Source organism: Mytilus californianus, unplaced genomic scaffold, assembly GCF_021869535.1.
Source record: "Mytilus californianus isolate M0D057914Y unplaced genomic scaffold, xbMytCali1.0.p SCAF_7, whole genome shotgun sequence".
Taxonomy (NCBI): Eukaryota; Metazoa; Mollusca; class Bivalvia; order Mytilida; family Mytilidae; genus Mytilus; species Mytilus californianus.
Genome location: NW_026262723.1, coordinates 56,592,124 through 56,611,634, shown reverse-complemented (window position 1 = coordinate 56,611,634; position 19,511 = coordinate 56,592,124). Strand labels below are relative to the sequence as shown.

General features: G+C 32.3%; 1 protein-coding gene across 1 annotated transcript in view; it reads left to right on the top strand.

Annotated features, from left to right (window-relative positions):
• LOC127709107 (adhesion G protein-coupled receptor E2-like) overlaps positions 1-14,668 on the top strand; it is a 90,317-nt gene extending 75,649 nt beyond the window's left edge. Inside the window, exons 3-7 of the mRNA XM_052214461.1 lie at positions 1,506-1,640; positions 6,439-6,588; positions 8,817-8,966; positions 10,216-10,347; positions 13,155-14,668. Coding sequence (XP_052070421.1) covers positions 1,506-1,640; positions 6,439-6,588; positions 8,817-8,966; positions 10,216-10,347; positions 13,155-13,237 — 650 coding nt within the window. The 3' untranslated portion in view covers positions 13,238-14,668. The remainder of the gene's footprint in view (positions 1-1,505; positions 1,641-6,438; positions 6,589-8,816; positions 8,967-10,215; positions 10,348-13,154) is intronic.
• The last annotated feature ends 4,843 nt before the right edge of the window (positions 14,669-19,511 follow it).

The following is a 19,511-nucleotide window of genomic DNA, read 5'->3' as shown; positions in this document are numbered from 1 at the left end:
AAGATGGGCCGGTGCATGCTAAATTTTGTATCTTCAAAAATGTTGATGTTCATCTTTTTGAATTGCGCAAAAATGTTTCTGCCCATTTAAAGGTTTATATATGTATAAAAGAATAATTGCCCTGTCTTCAATTTTTACAGCAATAATGATTAGCTTTTTTTTTTTTAAAAATATATTATTATCAGGATTCACCAAAGAGACTGGAGGTCGAGTACATATGTAACAGCCACTATGTTCCTTCAGTTACTTTGTTCCGGCGGAATTTTTCAACTACTTATTTCGTTCCGATGGAACTTTCCAACTAGTTGTTTTATTCCGAGTGCAGTCGAAAAGTTCCGGAAAAAAGTAGCTAGTTGAAAAGTCCCGGAACAATGTAGCTAGTTGAATAGTTCTGACGGAACAGAACAACTAGTTACATCGTTCCGAATATACCGTATTTCGTCCTTTTTGTAGAAAGAGGGGCAAGAATGAGTATCAGTATATATAAGAGCAAATCATTAATTTACAAGAATACCCAACGCACTGAAAGGGGTTTCTTTGGGGACAAATATGAAAAAATTTAAGTTGTATTTCATAGCTCACATAAAACGGAATAAGTTGCATTATCATGCAAATTTAGTATTCATAGTAAGAATACCTTTTGGAGTTCATGCAATAATGAATTATTATAACTACCATTAACCTGCACGAATAACTACATATGCACGCATGTATTTGATGAACAATAATATTTTTTTAGTTATCAAACATTTCTTCTTCAAAGTCAATCAAATTTGTTGAAATGAGATTTGAGTACAAATAATGATTGATAATAATTTTACGAATGCTCATATAAAAATGATAAAACAATAATTCTAAAATCAATCGATCGCATACATAATTTTTTTGAATGTTTCTTATACCGACGTTGAAATCTAAATTAATTGATATCAACGAGGTACCACATACGAAAGGAGAACGTAAACATTATCTTATCATGCACACGTCGCGAAATTTTCATAAATACTGATGCTGTATTCGTCAATAATGTAACATGCACATTGTAAAGTGGGGTAAAATTAGCCTTAATAAAAAAAACGGGTATATTTCGTATTTTCGTGAATGTACATAATAAAAATGAAAATTATTTTATTGCAGAGACAAACATGCGTAAAATCAAAATTTAAACTGACTTTCATTACAAATGAGACTGTATTGGATGATTTTGAACCAGCGCAAATGCATTTTTTTATGATTTTAAAATATAGAAGTGCAAACAAAAAGACCAAGGGAAATTTTGAATACTGTAAATTCACAAAGTATTGTGAGGTTTTTATTAATTCGAATAATGCGATTTGGTGAGTATCGCAATCATAATAACTTTCATTCTGATATCTGATACATATATCTGTTTAACGCTTTTCCGCAAATCGCAATAATTAATTTCGCATTTTTATTCATTATTCAAAATTTGCAATAATAAATGCATGCAATATTTTCAGTTACTGTAATATTCATATTTTTAGGAGCCAGTGTAGCTTACGGTGGAGATTGTTCGAGTACCGCATGTACTGATACAACAACTAATGAATGTATCGACGATTTGTGTGCATGTGCCACCACTCATTTCAGAAATAATGATGACAGCGCATGTGAAACAAGTAAGTATTGTGATAAAATTGGTTAAGTGTCTCATCAAAATATCCTTGTTTTTTATATCTTTTGAAGTGATCTACTGTTGTTTTAATCACATTACATTAATGATACAGATATTAAAAGATAACCCACATCTTTAAAAAGGTCAAAATGATAACAATTAGATATATCGGGTCTGGACCTGAGTCGCTGCGTACAATTTATTGAGGTAGCATGTATACTGAAGCATTACTGATCATTCCCTTTCATTAAAAACCCCCAAAAAATGTGAAGACATTTTTTTCAAGTACAATCTACGATCAACAGAATAAAGAAACAGGAAGCGTCGACGGGGTGAGCATAAACTGCTGTATGTGCATCATCCGCCATGCAATTTCAGACTCATTTTGCTTGTAACAATATGAAATGTGTTCAACACCGCCACATGTTTGTTAAAATCAAAACAAGCTTAACAAAATGATTTGTTGCTAAAAAAAAAACCAAAAAAAAAACATCCACAGTAACACACGAATCACCGTCCTCATACGTTACAACCAATGTATGTATAAAACCATGTTGAAAGTACATCATAAAAATGTAGGAACAAATCTCATTACATTTACGTTTTTATTGTTTTTTTTATGCAAGTATCTAACGATACAAACTTTTCTTTCCCGAGTTCTGGTAATACATTGTAGTACCGTCTTTATAAAATACCGGTTTCGTCTGAAAATTTTATACATGGATATATAATAAATAGTTTTCCCTTTACTAAATGCTAATAATTTATGCAATAGGGAGTGTTTCTTAATAGAGGATATTTAAGATTTGTAAAGTCTGACACTGAATTAAGGTGTGAAAGCGGTGTGATCAACATGGCCGTCAGAGGGTTTTTACTAGAATTTATTTAATAAAATTATGTTTCGTCAAATCTGATCATGACAATAAAATGATCCTGGAAACAGACAGCTAATAAGTGCCAGTCTTTGTTGGAATTGGTACCCAAACATACATAGCTAGCCTATTATTTAGAATATATATATTTCGAATAAATTATAATTTCCTTCAAAAGAAAACACAGCTCGTTCACCGAAACAAAATTGCAACAAGTTACTTACAAATTCCTTTATCTTTGATATACTGTCTGAATCTTGGTGTCCCTGTTATCTTTGCTTCGGTAGATTTAATTTCGTCCGTGAGTAAAACCACCGTCAAGACCATACGCGTATTGTCCAAACATTCATATGGTCTGGAACAAAATTTCTTTGCTTATATATAGAGATTCTTACATTGTTACCAGTGGGTTATCGGATTTATCCAATCGAGATAGGTAAATGATCGAGATTGTACAAATCCGATAATCCACGAGTAACATGAGTAACTATGTAAGAATTGATCTCTAATGATTATCAAATACATTTTCATTTTTGATGAACGAAAATCCCCTTCGAGTGCCTTCCATATTCCTGATTTCTACGTCAGATGTAAATTTCTCCTACACCTGTTACCACATTTCGATTCATCCATAGAGCTGATAAAGGTTATTACCTTTTAACTTAGCCCATCATCTACTGAGATGATCGGCAATTACACGTTGATTAAGTATTTTAAACCATGGGTCCAAGAAGGATTAAATTGCCATAGAATGAGAGAAAGTAGTTTATTAACTTATAATTACGGGCATTTCGTTAAGCGAATTTTCCAGTGCCAAACCTTAAAAGTATTCACAATTTAATACCATATCATGCACATAAACATGAACGCGAAGTTCTAGAATTTAATTATATATATACTAGCAAAATTTAAGTATCGGTTATTCTATGAAAAGGTATGTACTATGAAATTTAGAGCAAGGGGCTTGCCCCGAGTACTTAAATCATGGTATATACCTTTTCATTGACTTTCCAATTTAGCACATATTTACAACTCAAGTAATCTTTTAATTGGTCTGTTGATAGTTTTTTTTTTTGGCTGACTACTTGTATTACAGGTGTTTGTAAAACAGAGTTCATTGACTAAATTTCATGTTTTGTAAATTTACTCAGTGACAGTGATTTACCAGATCATGAGTTTATAAATGCACCAAACACGAATTGGGAAAATAGCGGTTTATATTTCAATTTCACATTAAATATGTGATTTTAATAGGCCCTTGACTCCATAATGGAAAGATAGTAGCTGCTGGTGTAAATATGTCTATTAATATAAAGCAGTGTCTTAATACGTGTACTTCTTTTCGTGGTAAGTTGACAAAATAAATTGACCAAAAAACTGGCATATATAATTAAATTGCAGAGGGAGTCCTACAAGTTTTGAAAACCTTTTTTCAATTTGACAGTAAAACTAAAGCTATAATGAATTCGAAAAAATAGATATATGTGCCCATAGATAGTCTAGCGGATAGGCATTAAAAAGCTACTACCAATAGATCAAAGTTTATAGTTTTATTATTTATTTATTTTTCAAAATAAAAACTTTAAGCTTTATCAGAATATAAATATAGGTGGCACATTCCCTTCAGACATTATCACGATTTTTCAATTCATGATGATATGGATAAAGTTCCTCAAAAAAGTTAAAAAAAAAATCATCATCAAGTTGCCTTAATTTCCCTTCACAAGGTTTCATAGTACATGCTATTTTTACTTTTTTGTGTACACAGTAATTGCATGGATGATAAATTAGCAAAATGATAAGATAACGTTGTACTCTAATCAAGGTATTGAGGACCATATTTGTTATTCTTGATTTAGATGATAGAAACTTGCATTTGTCAAAAATATTTTTTAAAACCAAAGATTTTAATAGCAGGATACATAAAAATCAATGTGAAAACTAGTTACAAACATTGTTATTTTTTTGGGACACAGCATTTTAATCTAAAATAGCCAGTGGCAATTCTTGTTTTCAATATCTTGATTAGGATACAGTGAAATCTTACCATTGTAGTCATTCATGCATAGTTACTTAGTACACGGGAAAAGTATGTACTATGAAACTAAGAAGGCAAATTCAAGCAATTTGATTGGACGAGAAGTTGTAAGTATGGGCTAAACAAATTATCTACTCAGATTTGAATTCTTTTTCATCAATATTGCATGTTCATTAGAATGAAAAAGATAAGGTTTTTGTAAATAATTTGAACGGCAATAATTATTATTTTCATATTTATTATTTTTAGTTATTTTTATCATTATTTGTTCACTTATAACAATCATACATGTAGGAGCATTACAGGTACGACTTTCTTAGCACAGCTTTGATTTACATTCTATGAAATACCATATGATAGTCATTAAAAAGTCATAGAATCTGTCTTAAGATATATCTTAAGCTAGTTCCCTTTATTCTATGTTTTACCGACGAAAACATGTTGTAATCTAGAAATTATATATGTATTTTTTGTTTTATTTACGAAATACTTTTGACATTTAAAAAAGTTGTCTTTTTATGTATGTATTAGATGTCTGTTTTAATGAAAGTGTTTCATAACTCGTTTTCGGCTAGCATTCTTTTACTAAATGTTAGGTTCTTATGACTTGATATATATATATATATATATATCTGTAACTGATGGTGACACTTTAATCAAATAAATTATCTGTCTTATCTATCTATATATCTATCTATCTTATGATATATCTTACTAGGATACTTTCGAAAACAAGGTCACCGGCTAACCCGGATGAATTGCACAACTGCTTCTGTCCGTAATTGATTGACATGTGTTCTAGTGTGGTTAGATAAACACACCTGTCAATTAGTAACTGACAATAACAACATCTTCAAGTCAGATTAGAATCTGACTATCTAGTATATTTTTCCATCGTTTCTGAAACGCAACTTAATTTAAAGTGTCCTGCTCTTTTTTCGATTCTTTATATACAGTTTTTTGTTAGGCAAAAGCTTAACAAATTAAATGGGCCACCTTCATTCTAGGAACTATGTGTGTATTTATGGACTTTTTTCTGTACCCCTCATTGTCACTGTATCCGTATATGGGATTGCTAGTCTTTCGCGCTTTACAAACCGATGATTAGGCTTACAGCAGTTTAGATACATATGTGTACATAATGGAAAGCTTATAATTGGATTATAGATAACAAATTGTTTATTTTCGAAACTATCGCTTGATATAAAGATAAAATGTTTTTATACCCATATCAATATATGATATCGCTGCAATAAAAAAAAGTACAGAATAACGCCAGTGAATGAATTTATTACTAATGACACAAATTTGTTGCGAAATCATTGACGTATATCTGATAAAAGTGAATCATAGTTAACGTTATCTATAAATGAGGGATAGGGATTAATAAACTCGTCAAAGATCATTTTTCTATTTGCCAATTATTGTCAGATTGTTTATATAAAAATAAGAAGATGTGGTATGATTGCCAATTAGACAACTGCCCGCAAGAGAAGAAATGACATAAAAGTAAACAACTATAGGTCAGCGTATGGGCCTTCAACAATGAGCAAAACCCAAATCGCATAATCAGCTATAAAAGGCCAAGAAATGACAAATGTAAAACAATTCAAACGAGAAAACTAAAGGCCTGATTTATGTTCAAAACAATGAACGAAAAACAAATATGTTCTTTTGATATAACATTATAATTATATACAACTGTACATGACAGACAGAGAATTGGATGTTCCATGGGTTTATTTGTCACTGCTAGCATGGTTTGTGTTCCTTTGATTTATTTTCCAAAAAAAAATATGTTTAAATTATTTAATTACTTTGTTAGAACTTTGCTATCTAAATACAATTGTATAGACTCATAATTTAAAAAAAGATAATATTTACAATTACAGAAATTGGCTTTGAAACAAGTTGCGATAACACAGTCACTGCAACCGATCAATGTTCGGTAGCCAATCAGGAATGCAGTCTCGAAAGTGGCACTACTTATAAATGTCTGTGTACAGCCGCCTACTATTCAGCTGGAAGCGCTTGCGTAGCCAGTAAGAATAAAAATATAGACAATATTTTTTAACTAATTACTCGTGTGTCAATTTTAAAAGACTAATCAATACTTTTCGTTTTTGCTCTACCAAGAGGTGCATACATGTACTGTTTACTGAAATAATATTTAAACACCGATTAGTTGAAAATGCTTATTGGGTTCTAATGTCATATTTCATGAATAATAATTAGTGTTTAAGCCGTGTTATTTTGTTTTTGTGGGAAGTTATAAGTTCTTTGTGTATATGGTAGTACAGTATAATCTTATTAAGCGGAAGTAAACTCCGTACTTAAAAATATTTGAATAATTTCTGTTATTTAGGATACAGTGAAATCTTACCATTGTAGTCATTCATGCATAGTTACTTAGTACACGGGAAAAGTATGTACTATGAAACTAAGAAGGCAAATTCAAGCAATTTGATTATACGAGAAGTTGTAAGTATGGGCTAAACAAATTATCTACTCAGATTTGAATTCTTTTTCATCAATATTGCATGTTCATTAGAATGAAAAAGATAAGGTTTTTGTAAATAATTTGAACGGCAATAATTATTATTTTCATATTTATTATTTTTAGTTATTTTTATCATTATTTGTTCACTTATAACAATCATACATGTAGGAGCATTACAGGTACGACTTTCTTAGCACAGCTTTGATTTACATTCTATGACATACCATATGATAGTCATTAAAAAGTCATATAATCTGTCTTAAGATATATCTTAAGCTAGTTCCCTTTATTCTATGTTTTACCGACGAAAACATGTTGTAATCTAGAAATTATATATGTATTTTTTGTTTTATTTACGAAATACTTTTGACATTTAAAAAAGTTGTCTTTTTATGTATGTATTAGATGTCTGTTTTAATGATAGTGTTTCATAACTCGTTTTCGGCTAGCATTCTTTTACTAAATGTTAGGTTCTTATGACTTTATATATATATATATATATATATCTGTAACTGATGGTGACACTTTAATCAAATAGATTATCTGTCTTATCTATCTATCTATCTATCTATCTTACGATATATCTTACTAGGATACTTTCGAAAACAAGGTCACCGGCTAACCCGGATGAATTGCACAACTGCTTCTGTCCGTAATTGATTGACATGTGTTCTAGTGTGGTTAGATAAACACACCTGTCAATTAGTAACTGACAATAACAACATCTTCAAGTCAGATTAGAATCTGACTATCTAGTATATTTTTCCATCGTTTCTGAAACGCAACTTAATTTCAAGTGTCCTGCTCTTTTTTCGATTCTTTATATACAGTTTTTTGTTAGGCAAAATCTTAACAAATTAAATGGGCCACCTTCATTCTAGGAACTATGTGTGTATTTATGGACTTTTTACTGTACCCCTCATTGTCACTGTATCCGTATATGGGATTGCTAGTCTTTCGCGCTTTACAAACCGATGATTAGGCTTACAGCAGTTTAGATACATATGTGTACATAATGGAAAGCTTATAATTGGATTATAGATAACAAATTGTTTATTTTCGAAACTATCGCTTGATATAAAGATAAAATGTTTTTATACCCATATTAATATATGATATCGCTGCAATAAAAAAAAGTACAGAATAACGCCAGTGAATGAATTTATTACTTATGACACAAATTTGTTGCGAAATCATTGACGTATATCTGATAAAAGTGAATCATAGTTAACGTTATCTATAAATGAGGGATAGGGATAAATAAACTCGTCAAAGATCATTTTTCTATTTGCCAATTATTGTCAGATTGTTTATATAAAAATAAGAAGATGTGGTATGATTGCCAATTAGACAACTGCCCGCAAGAGAAGAAATGACATAGAAGTAAACAACTATAGGTCAGCGTATGGGCCTTCAACAATGAGCAAAACCCAAATCGCATAATCAGCTATAAAAGGCCAAGAAATGACAAATGTAAAACAATTCAAACGAGAAAACTAAAGGCCTGATTTATGTTCAAAACAATGAACGAAAAACAAAATTATATGTTCTTTTGATATAACATTATAATTATATACAACTGTACATGACAGACAGAGAATTGGATGTTCCATGGGTTTATTTGTCACTGCTAGCATGGTTTGTGTTCCTTTGATTTATTTTCCAAAAAAAAATATGTTTAAATTATTTAATTACTTTGTTAGAACTTTGCTATCTAAATACAATTGTATAGACTCATAATTTAAAAAAAGATAATATTTACAATTACAGAAATTGGCTTTGAAACAAGTTGCAATAACACAGTCACTGCAACCGATCAATGTTTGGTAGCCAATCAGGAATGCAGTCTCGAAAGTGGCACTACTTATAAATGTCTGTGTACAGCCGCCTACTATTCAGATGGAAGCGCTTGCGTAGCCAGTAAGAATAAAAATATAGACAATATTTTTTAACTAATTACTCGTGTGTCAATTTTAAAAGACTAATCAATACTTTTCGTTTTTGCTCTACCAAGAGGTGCATACATGTACTGTTTACTGAAATAATATTTGAACACCGATTAGATGAAAATGCTTATTGGGTTCTAATGTCATATTTCATGAATAATAATTTGTGTTTAAGCCGTGTTATTTTGTTTTTGTGGGAAGTTATAAGTTCTTTGTGTATATGGTAGTACAGTATAATCTTATTAAGCGGAAGTAAACTCCGTACTTAAAAATATTTGAATAATTTCTGTTTGAGTCATTACAAATTCAGTTTTGTGTCTGTATTAGTGATTTTTATTTACATACATTTAGTAACAGGGCACATGCAAACATCATTTAATATCTATACTTTTAGATCTGGTTATTATTTTATGTACCTTTGATCAAATAGCTCTTCACGTATTTATATTGTTATACTTTCTTGGCTTTCAATATTTTTGGTATCAGCATTCCCGACAAAGCGCTTCGGAGGCAAAAAATTCAAAAAGTGTTATTTTCACATGATTTTAGACCACATGTTCTAAAAATAAACGATCAATTTACTGAATTTACCTTATTCATTTTGTTTTTCATATCGAATGCCAAACTGTATAAAAAGCTACAGTTATTTGCCTGTCCCCAATATATAGACCATATAACAAAAGTTAACGAACACTTAACTGTGTGCAGGGTACACTAAGAATTGTCTTTACTTCGAAATACATGTATTTAAAAACTCGATAACTCACGAATGTTAAATTGGGAAATATTCTTATATTAAAGGTTTGCTTGTAATACTATAAATAAACATTTTGTAAAGATATAGTAATGATGTCTTGTAAGTAAATAACCCACATTTCAGTGAGTGATTGCACGAACCTCATATATCCTAATGAACTTGATATTAAGGATACTACAAAAACTGATAGGTCTGCTGGATATCTTGATCTTTTCATCGATATTAATTATTTGTGTTTCTCCTCGATTGATTTTTTTTCTTTCGAGAATTCGGAGAGTATGTTACATATCTTTGATATAATCAATGATAATGTGTTTCGTTCACAAATGTAGACTCAGGTGTTCAATTGACAGTTTGACGTACTATATAGGCACCGATCTAGTCTGATGAAGTAATTATTTTCCTTTGTGTTTGATTACTGTCACATTGACGTATACCTAATATGTTTTGTTCATTTTAATTGCAGAAAAGAATCCAGATATCGCTTGCACTGCTACAGGTCAATGTATAACCAATGCTGAATGTGACGTCGGTGGTACTGATAAATGTGAATGTAATGCAGGTTATACTGAAACACCAACCGTCAGTCCTACCACGTGTAAGTTTGAGTTAAATTGTAATTAATTGGCACATTAGATCTAAACTGGTCAATGTAGCCGTTACATGTAACATTTTATCTTGATATTTCTATGATCTATAATTTATCAGTAACATCAAGGTAGCCAGATACAAGTTACGAGGAGGAGACTCTCAAATTACGGGCATCTATTGCATATATTTTTCGTATTTTCTTAAGAAATATTTGATTCCTGGAATGCTAAAATAATCTGTTTTTATGCTTGGGTTGCATAAAAGAAATGCTGGGTACAATTTGTGTTCGTTACGTTGACACAAGTGTCACTAGAAAGGTGTGGGTGTTGGGCACCTATATTTTGTTACAGGGGTGTTAACAGTTTGCATTCGAACAATATCCAGATTCGTATATTGACTCTGTCCAAAAATTAGATTTATTCGTATGACATAAATGAAATGTGTTTCTATTCATTTTTACTGTAGATGATACAATACTTTACTGTAAAATTTGAAGATTAATACCTTCACCGCAGGTATAAATTTGTTCAATATTCATTACGATATTATGACCCATTCATATATTGTTTAATAAAATTGCCACCAATTGATAAATGATAGGCTGAAATTTTCCATCCATTCATATATTTTAACATCCTGAAAATAGGACATCGGTATTAAACTTATTTAAAGAAGTTACCGTACATTAAACATTGAACTTTATGTTTGTGAGCCGTATGTGTCCGCTAACGTGTGTATTCCAGAAATTATGGTAATTTCCTCATATATCCACAAATCTGAGAATATTTTTGCATAGCAACTCGTCTTTTTAAATGTCCATTAGTTTTCCTAAATGTTCAGTATTCTGTTAACATGTCAACGAATCTGTGTGTATGTCCGCAAAGAAGTGTACATGTTCAACAGATTGTGTATATACTCACCAGTCAGTCGACATGCCTAAAAGTCTGCCTACATGTCCCCAGACTATGTATCTCCGAAAGTCTTTCTACATGTTCACCTGTCTGTCTACGTGTCAACCAGTCATTCGACATGTTCACCAGTCTATCTACGTGTCCACCAGTGCGTCTACGTGTTATACAGTCAGTCAACATGTTCACTCACCGGTCTAGCTATGTTTCCACTAGTTTGTCAACATGTCTACAATTTTGTCTACGGATCCATCAGTCTGTTAACATGTAGACATGCAGCCTTTCTACCAATCGACCAGTCTTTTTGTGAGTCCACTAGTCTGTCATTGGGTCCTCCACTTTTTCAATGTATCCACTGGTCTGTCAATGTGTCCATAATGATTGTTTGGTAACGCTAAACTATTTAAAAGAAGTTTACTATATCCTTCAATGAATAATTAATTTCTAACTGACGTCGCCGCAGTTACTACAGCTTACAAGAAAAAAAAGAGCTTTTCTTGTTACTAGGGGGGAAGAATATGCCTGATCCTGGTTCCCCAGCCCCCCCCCTCCCAATTACGCTGAAGGGGGAAAGTAGGATCATGCCAATTTTTCCGGGGGGGAGGGGGGGAACTGGATCCTCCCGGAAAAATTAGCATGGGGGAAAAAGGCTATAGGAAACCGGTATAGTATAACGTTGTGTTTATTTGACGTGTTTTTCTGCTACATACAACGACCAACTTATGGTGTCTATGATTAAATTTACCGTACTGTCTTCTCAATTGAGTATTTGTCGATTTTTGATCATTTAGGAACAAACTTTTAGGTTTTATGCACACTTATCTAGTTCATGAACTAGAGGCTCTAAAGAGCCTGTGTCGCTCACCTTGGTCTATCTGCATATTCAACAAGGGACACTCTCCAACATCGTAGACGAGAATAGAATTCATGATAAAAATCTCTGTTTTGTTGATCTTGTATTGCTGAACATTTAATCTGTCTAGTTTCTCACTATCTTCTTTAGTTTTTGCTCAAAACACAAAAGAGGGTAGAAAAAAGTCCTTATTAAAGGGGCTGGGCAATCACACCTATAAAGAGTGACAGCCTACTACCTACTATATCAGCGAAATGTGACTTGTTAGTAGATCTTGCCTTGCTGATCATTTTTGCTTATTTAAGTTTCTATCTATCTATTATAATTTTTAAGATATAAGGCAAAAATGCAAAAATTGGTAAAAAAATGGCAAAGGGCAATAACTCTAATAAGGAGTCGGCTGACGATTTCGATAATGTGAACTTATTTGTAGAACTTGTCTTGCTGATCATTATTATTTCAATTTTATGTTTCTCTGTATCTATTATAGTTTTCAAGATAATAGAAAAAATGAAAAAAAGGGTAAAATTTGTCATTTTAGGGCAATAACTCCTTTAAAAGTCCTTTGTCAATTTTGACATATACGGACAATTGGTAGAGCTTAACATTCGGATCATTTTTGCTCTTGTCAGATTTTCTCTATTCATAACAGTTTTCAAAATAATAGACAAAACTTGCACTTTTAACCCTATGTTCTATTTTTAGCCGTGGTGGCCATGTTGATTGGCGGGCGGGGTCATCGGACACGTGTTTTGAACAAGATACCCCAATAATGATTGTGGCCAAGTTTGGTTAAATTTGGCCCAGTAGTTTCAGAGGAGAAGATTTTTGAAAAAGTTAACGGACGACGACGGGCGACGGACGCCAAGTGATGAGACAAAAATAGTGCCAAAAATATTCTGTGTTTCGCAAAATTATTTAATGAAACAAGGAATTACCCAATAATAAGAAGTCCGTTTAACATTTCCTTTATCGAAGTAATATTAATTGAGTTAGAAAACAAATATTGTATAGCTAGTTTTAATTAATATTTTGCTTCAAAACTTTTTTCAGGCAGTGGTGTTGTCAAATTCGCAACTCTGCCATACATGTACGTGGTGCCGATCCTTGTATCCATGATGTTTCTTCTACGATGAATGTTTAATGTAGATCATGTTGGAGTGTTTGCTTTTTGTGATATTTGAATTTCATTTATAAAATGTATATTGTAGCTATACCTTATATGTTTATGTTAGTTGTTGTTTGTTTGTATTTGTGATCTTATTTTTAATTCATGTACAATAGTCTATATGTGTATTATTTTTTGTAATATCTGGTACATGTATTTGGTGTGAGTGATACAATAATTGTTATTATAATAAAATGAAACAATTTTGACATGACAAACTCGTGACCCCTTAATTGCAGATTATAATATTTGGTATTAAGTTATACTTCTGCAAATTAAAAACTAAGCTGATGTGGGATATACATAAATGAAATATCAATCCCCTATAGACAATCATACCTTAAAGACATTACGAGGTCAACATACAGTTTTCAACAGGTGTGAATACATTATGTCAAACAATAAATTCCTGAATCTATACCTATACTGCTGGAAAACGTCATGACAATGTCACTTTTTGATGAAACGGAAACAACGGTAAAATGTATAGTTAAAAGTATAATTTATATATTCATTAGATTGCTATTCGCTTATCAAAGTTGTGCATTAATGATAAAGAAGTGGAATATATATATATATATATATATACAATTCACGAATAAGGGTTCCCCACAGTCTCAGAGTCGCAAACGGGGGACCCGTGAAAGGCAAAAGTAACATAAATTTGAATCCTTTAAAGCGACATGTGAAACATCAAAACAATATTTCATTGCTTCACATTCATTACGTGAAGTCTGGAATATGTTTTCTGTCTTCTTCGTCATCACATGATTTACATGGTGATTTTAAAATAGTATTTTTTTCGATTAACCCGTGTCTAGTACACATATAATTTGTTGACGCTTTATCAATATTTGTGTTTTTTGTTTTATCTTTAAAGCAACAAACACATTGTGTCTGTATGTTTTACTTGTTTACTTACTACTCATTACTAATAAATATGTATCATTCATGTCTATGTCAGGACCAAATGTGTCAGTTTACATTTCATCTTGGAATAAGACCATTTAAAACAAAAAAGTAATAGATTATTAGACAATTTTTTAGAATAATAGGTATTAGATACAATTTCATTAAAAAAATAGACACTTTTTTTTTTACATTTTACACTTCATTTTAAACTTCTTTATTACTTTACAAGTATTTTTAAAGAATTGAAAAAATAAAATGTGTATTAGACAAAAAAACGTTAAAATCTGTATTGTCAAAATGAATTATTTCAATCAATTCCTAAATAAATGTACTATATAATATAGTGTACTCTTTCAAACTTTTATTTTTGACTTGAACTTGAATGATTGTAATATCAATTAAGCTAATTTACATATGTTACACTTGTATTATACAAGTATGCCTTTATGTGTATTCATCAGTTGTGTTATAAAATGTGCAAAAAATATTTTGTCTTTATCACTTTATCACAAATTTGTTTTGTTTTGTCGCATTGAAAATTATAAAAACTGAATACGAAATAATAATAACACTTTATAAATTAAACGCGATTCATTGGGAGAACCGTGACGAATTCAAAACCACATTCATATTTAACAAACATCCAATTGGTTCCCGGTAACGTATGATACAACAACGAACACAATTGCTTGTTTCAATTCGTCTTACATACTATTTAATTATTCCGTTTGCATCAAAAAGTTACTTGTGTGGTTAACAGTTAAGTATACGGATTATTTAGCCGTTGTATTGCGCTAAGGATATAGATTACTACTACATGTCCAGTGTCGACAGGCCGGCTGAAGACATATGTGTGTATCGGTAGAAAACTACAAAAAAAAAGCTTTCAAACATGATAATTTGAAAACAAAGTATAAGCTTGTTCTACTTGAGTAGTATTTGATACCACATAAGTTTACCCACACAACTTCTGGTATGAAGGATCCTTTTAGTAAGTATGTTTGCGTACATAATAAACCAGTAGGGTTTGTCTAAATCATACCTGAACCCTGTTCATGATCAGTTTGCGTGCTTGTGGTTCAATTGAGGTGCAACTAAAGATACTTTAAAGCATGCTACTTTCTCCAGAGAAGCCTTGATTGTCATGTCAAGGGTGACAGGGGAATAAAAATATGGTCACCATTGGTCTTCCTCCAACCGGCAGTAAAACCCTCGCCAAAGTGGGGTATCCGTTTGGCTGTGCGGGATGTACAAGTTCGCAGGCACGTTCGGTGATAATGGGGACGTTAAATCCGATGCCTCGTGTAAAGAGAGTGCCACGCTCTTTGCACGTTAGGAACCCTTGCAACAACTCTTTGAGGGTTCGTAGGTGGCCTGTGGCTAAATTTCTGTCCCTATCCAATATACCCTCATTTTCCCGGGGCAGTCCAAATTTCCCCGACCTTCATCCCGGACGGCCTCTATTATAGGACCTTACTATCGTAGTTATTGTTGATTTGTTCTCGTCCTGAACATGCATGAAATATTTGATACTTTAAGCAACCAACAATCAATCAATCATGTCGGTGGTATACTTACTTTAGTTTGTGAACTGTACAGATTATATATATTATGATAACCAATTTTCTGGAATGATGGGACACAAAATAGGCATGCAAAAATGTAATATTTCATTCCAAACGTTCAACACGATAATGTGACTGAAAACCTAAATATCAAGTCTGGTCGAGAGCGATAATCGGGGAAGCCATATCAATAGTTTGAAACGATAAAATCAACCCAACATATGTTCCTCAAGTGTTACCTTGTGCTAAATATTACATTCTTATCAACGGTTTTCAAATGTAGCAAAATGTCTGCATGAATATAATGACGTATGAAGGATACTTTTATTTATTCTTGTTTAAAATACATTTGAATATTTCTAAAGGAATGATTTCAGTTATTCCAACGCTTTGAAATTGACCTTTTTGTAACACTTCCTAATTTTCAGTACACAGTACAGCGAACCTGGTGGATTTAAAAACTTTTTGTATCCCATTAACAATAACGGTACCATTTTTGTCTGCCACCAGACGCACATTTCGACAATTAATGTATCTTCAGTGACGCTCGAGACCAAAAGAGTTGGAAATCCAAAACCAAGTACAAACGTCGAAGAGCTGATAAAACCAATATTTTAATCTTGATCCGAATAATATATGATTTTTGCATAAGCCATTGCTCAAAGAATAGACACCGGAACTATAGTAATTGAAAACGTTCCGGCAAAAGTTTTTTAGGCATTACAGTTGAATGTCATTAGAATTAGGGGCTCTAGAGAACACAATATCTCAGATGGAGATATGCTCAATTTTAAAAATGAATAGATACATCCAAATCCTATGAAATACATTCAGAAATTTGCTTGCCTCTTTAAAATATTTTTCTAAATTTCCCCTTGCATTTAGAAACCAATAAGAATTAAGAAATATTATGACTATTATTAGAGTACCTGTTTTGAATGAAAGATATTTGTAAATTGACCACCAAAAATGAGACTAAACTCTGGCAGTCATGCATTCCTCCCCCTTGTTTAGATCATTGTCCGAAGAGTGTGCTTATTTCTAGAAAATTTAATAGTGGCTATCCATTCGATTTCAATTAGAAAAGGAAATAGTTGTCCCAATAAGGCTCAAGTGAGAATCTATTGATGTACACATGTCATATATATAATCCAGTCAACACGAAATGGGGATCAATGTTGAAGGTCTTCATCTCATCATTGAAATTTAAAATTTTAATCACTCGGTTTTCAAGTTTTATGTAATTTTAAAATTGACATTTAAAGATCAACAGTTACATCCATACATTATTTCTGATGAGTACGATTTAGATTGGCTATTTGGGTTCATATAAAAAGAACAGAATGGGATTTCTAGCTGGATTCAACAGAACATCAGACATCATTTTTACCAAATTTGGCAATGAAAAAATATGAAAGATTGTTTCATTATTAAAAAGTTTCATTCGTATCACGTTTGAAGTTAGAATGCGAAAACGGCAAATTCGAAATCGATCTGTGTTTGGAGGTATTAAGCATTTTGTGTAAGTTTCATAACATTTGATTGATGCAAACTAAAGTTAGAGAACGGAAACAAATTTCGGACGTACAGATGGACAAGGGAAAGTCTTAATGCCCCCTCCGTCTAATTAATTTCCCGGTGGGTAAAGTTGTCCTGCGAGAAAATATTCTGTGCTGGCGATTTGGTCCTGACCGGTGTCGGTGGGTTCTGAATCTGTGCTGTTGGGTTTGTTTACATTGTATCAGAACAACAATAAAACAAACGTCCTGTTGCTTGATATTTCATGTTTACGTCAAATGTGCCTAGCGAGGTATATTTCAACGATTTGTTATTGCAAAATATGTACAATTCGCCAAACGAATCTGTCCTTGCTAATGATGTGTAAGTGATTTAAATCATACTGGTTCTGTGCCTTTATGTTTAAGTAAAAAGTGGCAAATTTTCAATATCATTGATGCAAAACATTTGTGTAATTGATAGAAAATACGAACAAAAAATACACCATTTGGTGGATGAAATATTTGAGATTAGCAAAGTTAAAATATAAATTAAGAAGATGTGGTATGATTGCTAATCAGACAACTCTCCACAAGAGACCAACTGACATAGAAGTTAACAACTATAGGTCAGCGTGCGGCCTTCGAAAATGAAGAAAACCCATACCGCATAGTCAGCTGTAAAAGGCCCCGCAATGACAAACGTAACAATTCAAACGAGAAAACTAACTGCCTGATTTAAGTACAAAACAATGAACGGAAAATAAATATAATATAGTGCAACAAACGACAACCACTAAATTACAGGCATCGGACTTGGAACAGTCACATAAAAAATGTGTCGGGATTAAACAGGATTGAAGTCGCCAACCCTCCCCTAGCCTGGGACGATGGTGCAACGTCACAACACAAGAACAAACTATACAAACAATAAACGAAAACAAATATAAAAAACAGCAATAAACGACAACCGCTCAATTACAGGCTCCTGACTTGGAACAGGCACATTTATAATATATATATAGAATATGGCGGGGTTAAACTTGCTGACGCCAATCCCCCCTCCCCCTAACCTGGGACAGTAGTGTAAAAGGGCTTAACTCATCAAATCGGTATAAAGCAGGTAGAAAAACAACTAACAAAAACACAGACCGGACGCGTCAAGGAACTTTTACATCCCCACAACAAAAAAGACACTAAGTACAGATCTGAGAGTACTTGCAGTTTCTGACAGCTTGTTCAAAGCCAATACCAACTAATAAAACAATCATGTATCTAAGACTAAAGTTAAGTCTTTTTTGTTCAGTTTAATTTTTCATATAAGAAAATATGCATATAACTTGCGGGGTTACGATTCTTATGCATGACCATTAAAATACGGTGCAAAATATCCGATACCAATGTAGAAAAGAAAATGAGGAATGATTACCAATGGGACAACTATTCACCAAATAACGTAGGTGTAAACAACTATTATAAGTCACTGTACGGCCTACAACATCAAAATGTAAAGGATTGGATACAAATGGTGAACATTTTGTATGTGCATGTCCCAAGGCAGGAGCCTGTAATTCAGTGGTTGTCGTATGTTGCTGTATATCATATTTGTTTTTCGTTCATTATTTTGTACATAAATCAGGCCGTTAGTGTTCTCGTTTGAATTGTTTTACATTTGTCATTTCTAGGCCTTTTATAGCTGACTATGCGGTATGGGTTTTACTCATTTTTGAAAGCCGTACAATGACCTATACTTGTTAATTTTTGTGTAATTTGGTCTCTTGTGGAGAGTTGTCTCATTGGCAATCATACCACATCTTCTTATTTTTATATAGATATAGAATAACCAACCATGTGACCTCTCGTTAGTCCGAAAACCATTATTCCATCATCCCATTATTCCGACATAAAAATGGTGAACATACTAGTAGATATAGAATATATTCACGTTCGATTAGTGATAACTGTATAAGGTACTTTTCTAAACCAAACATTGTTTTGAACAGATCGTAATATTCCCCTGTAGAAGAATTGTCAACAAATAATACATGATGGTCTTGAAGTATAGATTGTATGTACACTGTGTCTAAACTACCCCGGCAAAAATGTTTGTACTCGATAGTATCTAATGTCCGGTACGATGACGGACAATCGACAGAGAAAAGGTAGAATTTCTGTTTATTTATTTGTTTTTTTTTAATGACATTGAAGAATAAACATACACATATAACTATTTTCGATTGTGTGATGTAATATTTTCTACAACCGTTCT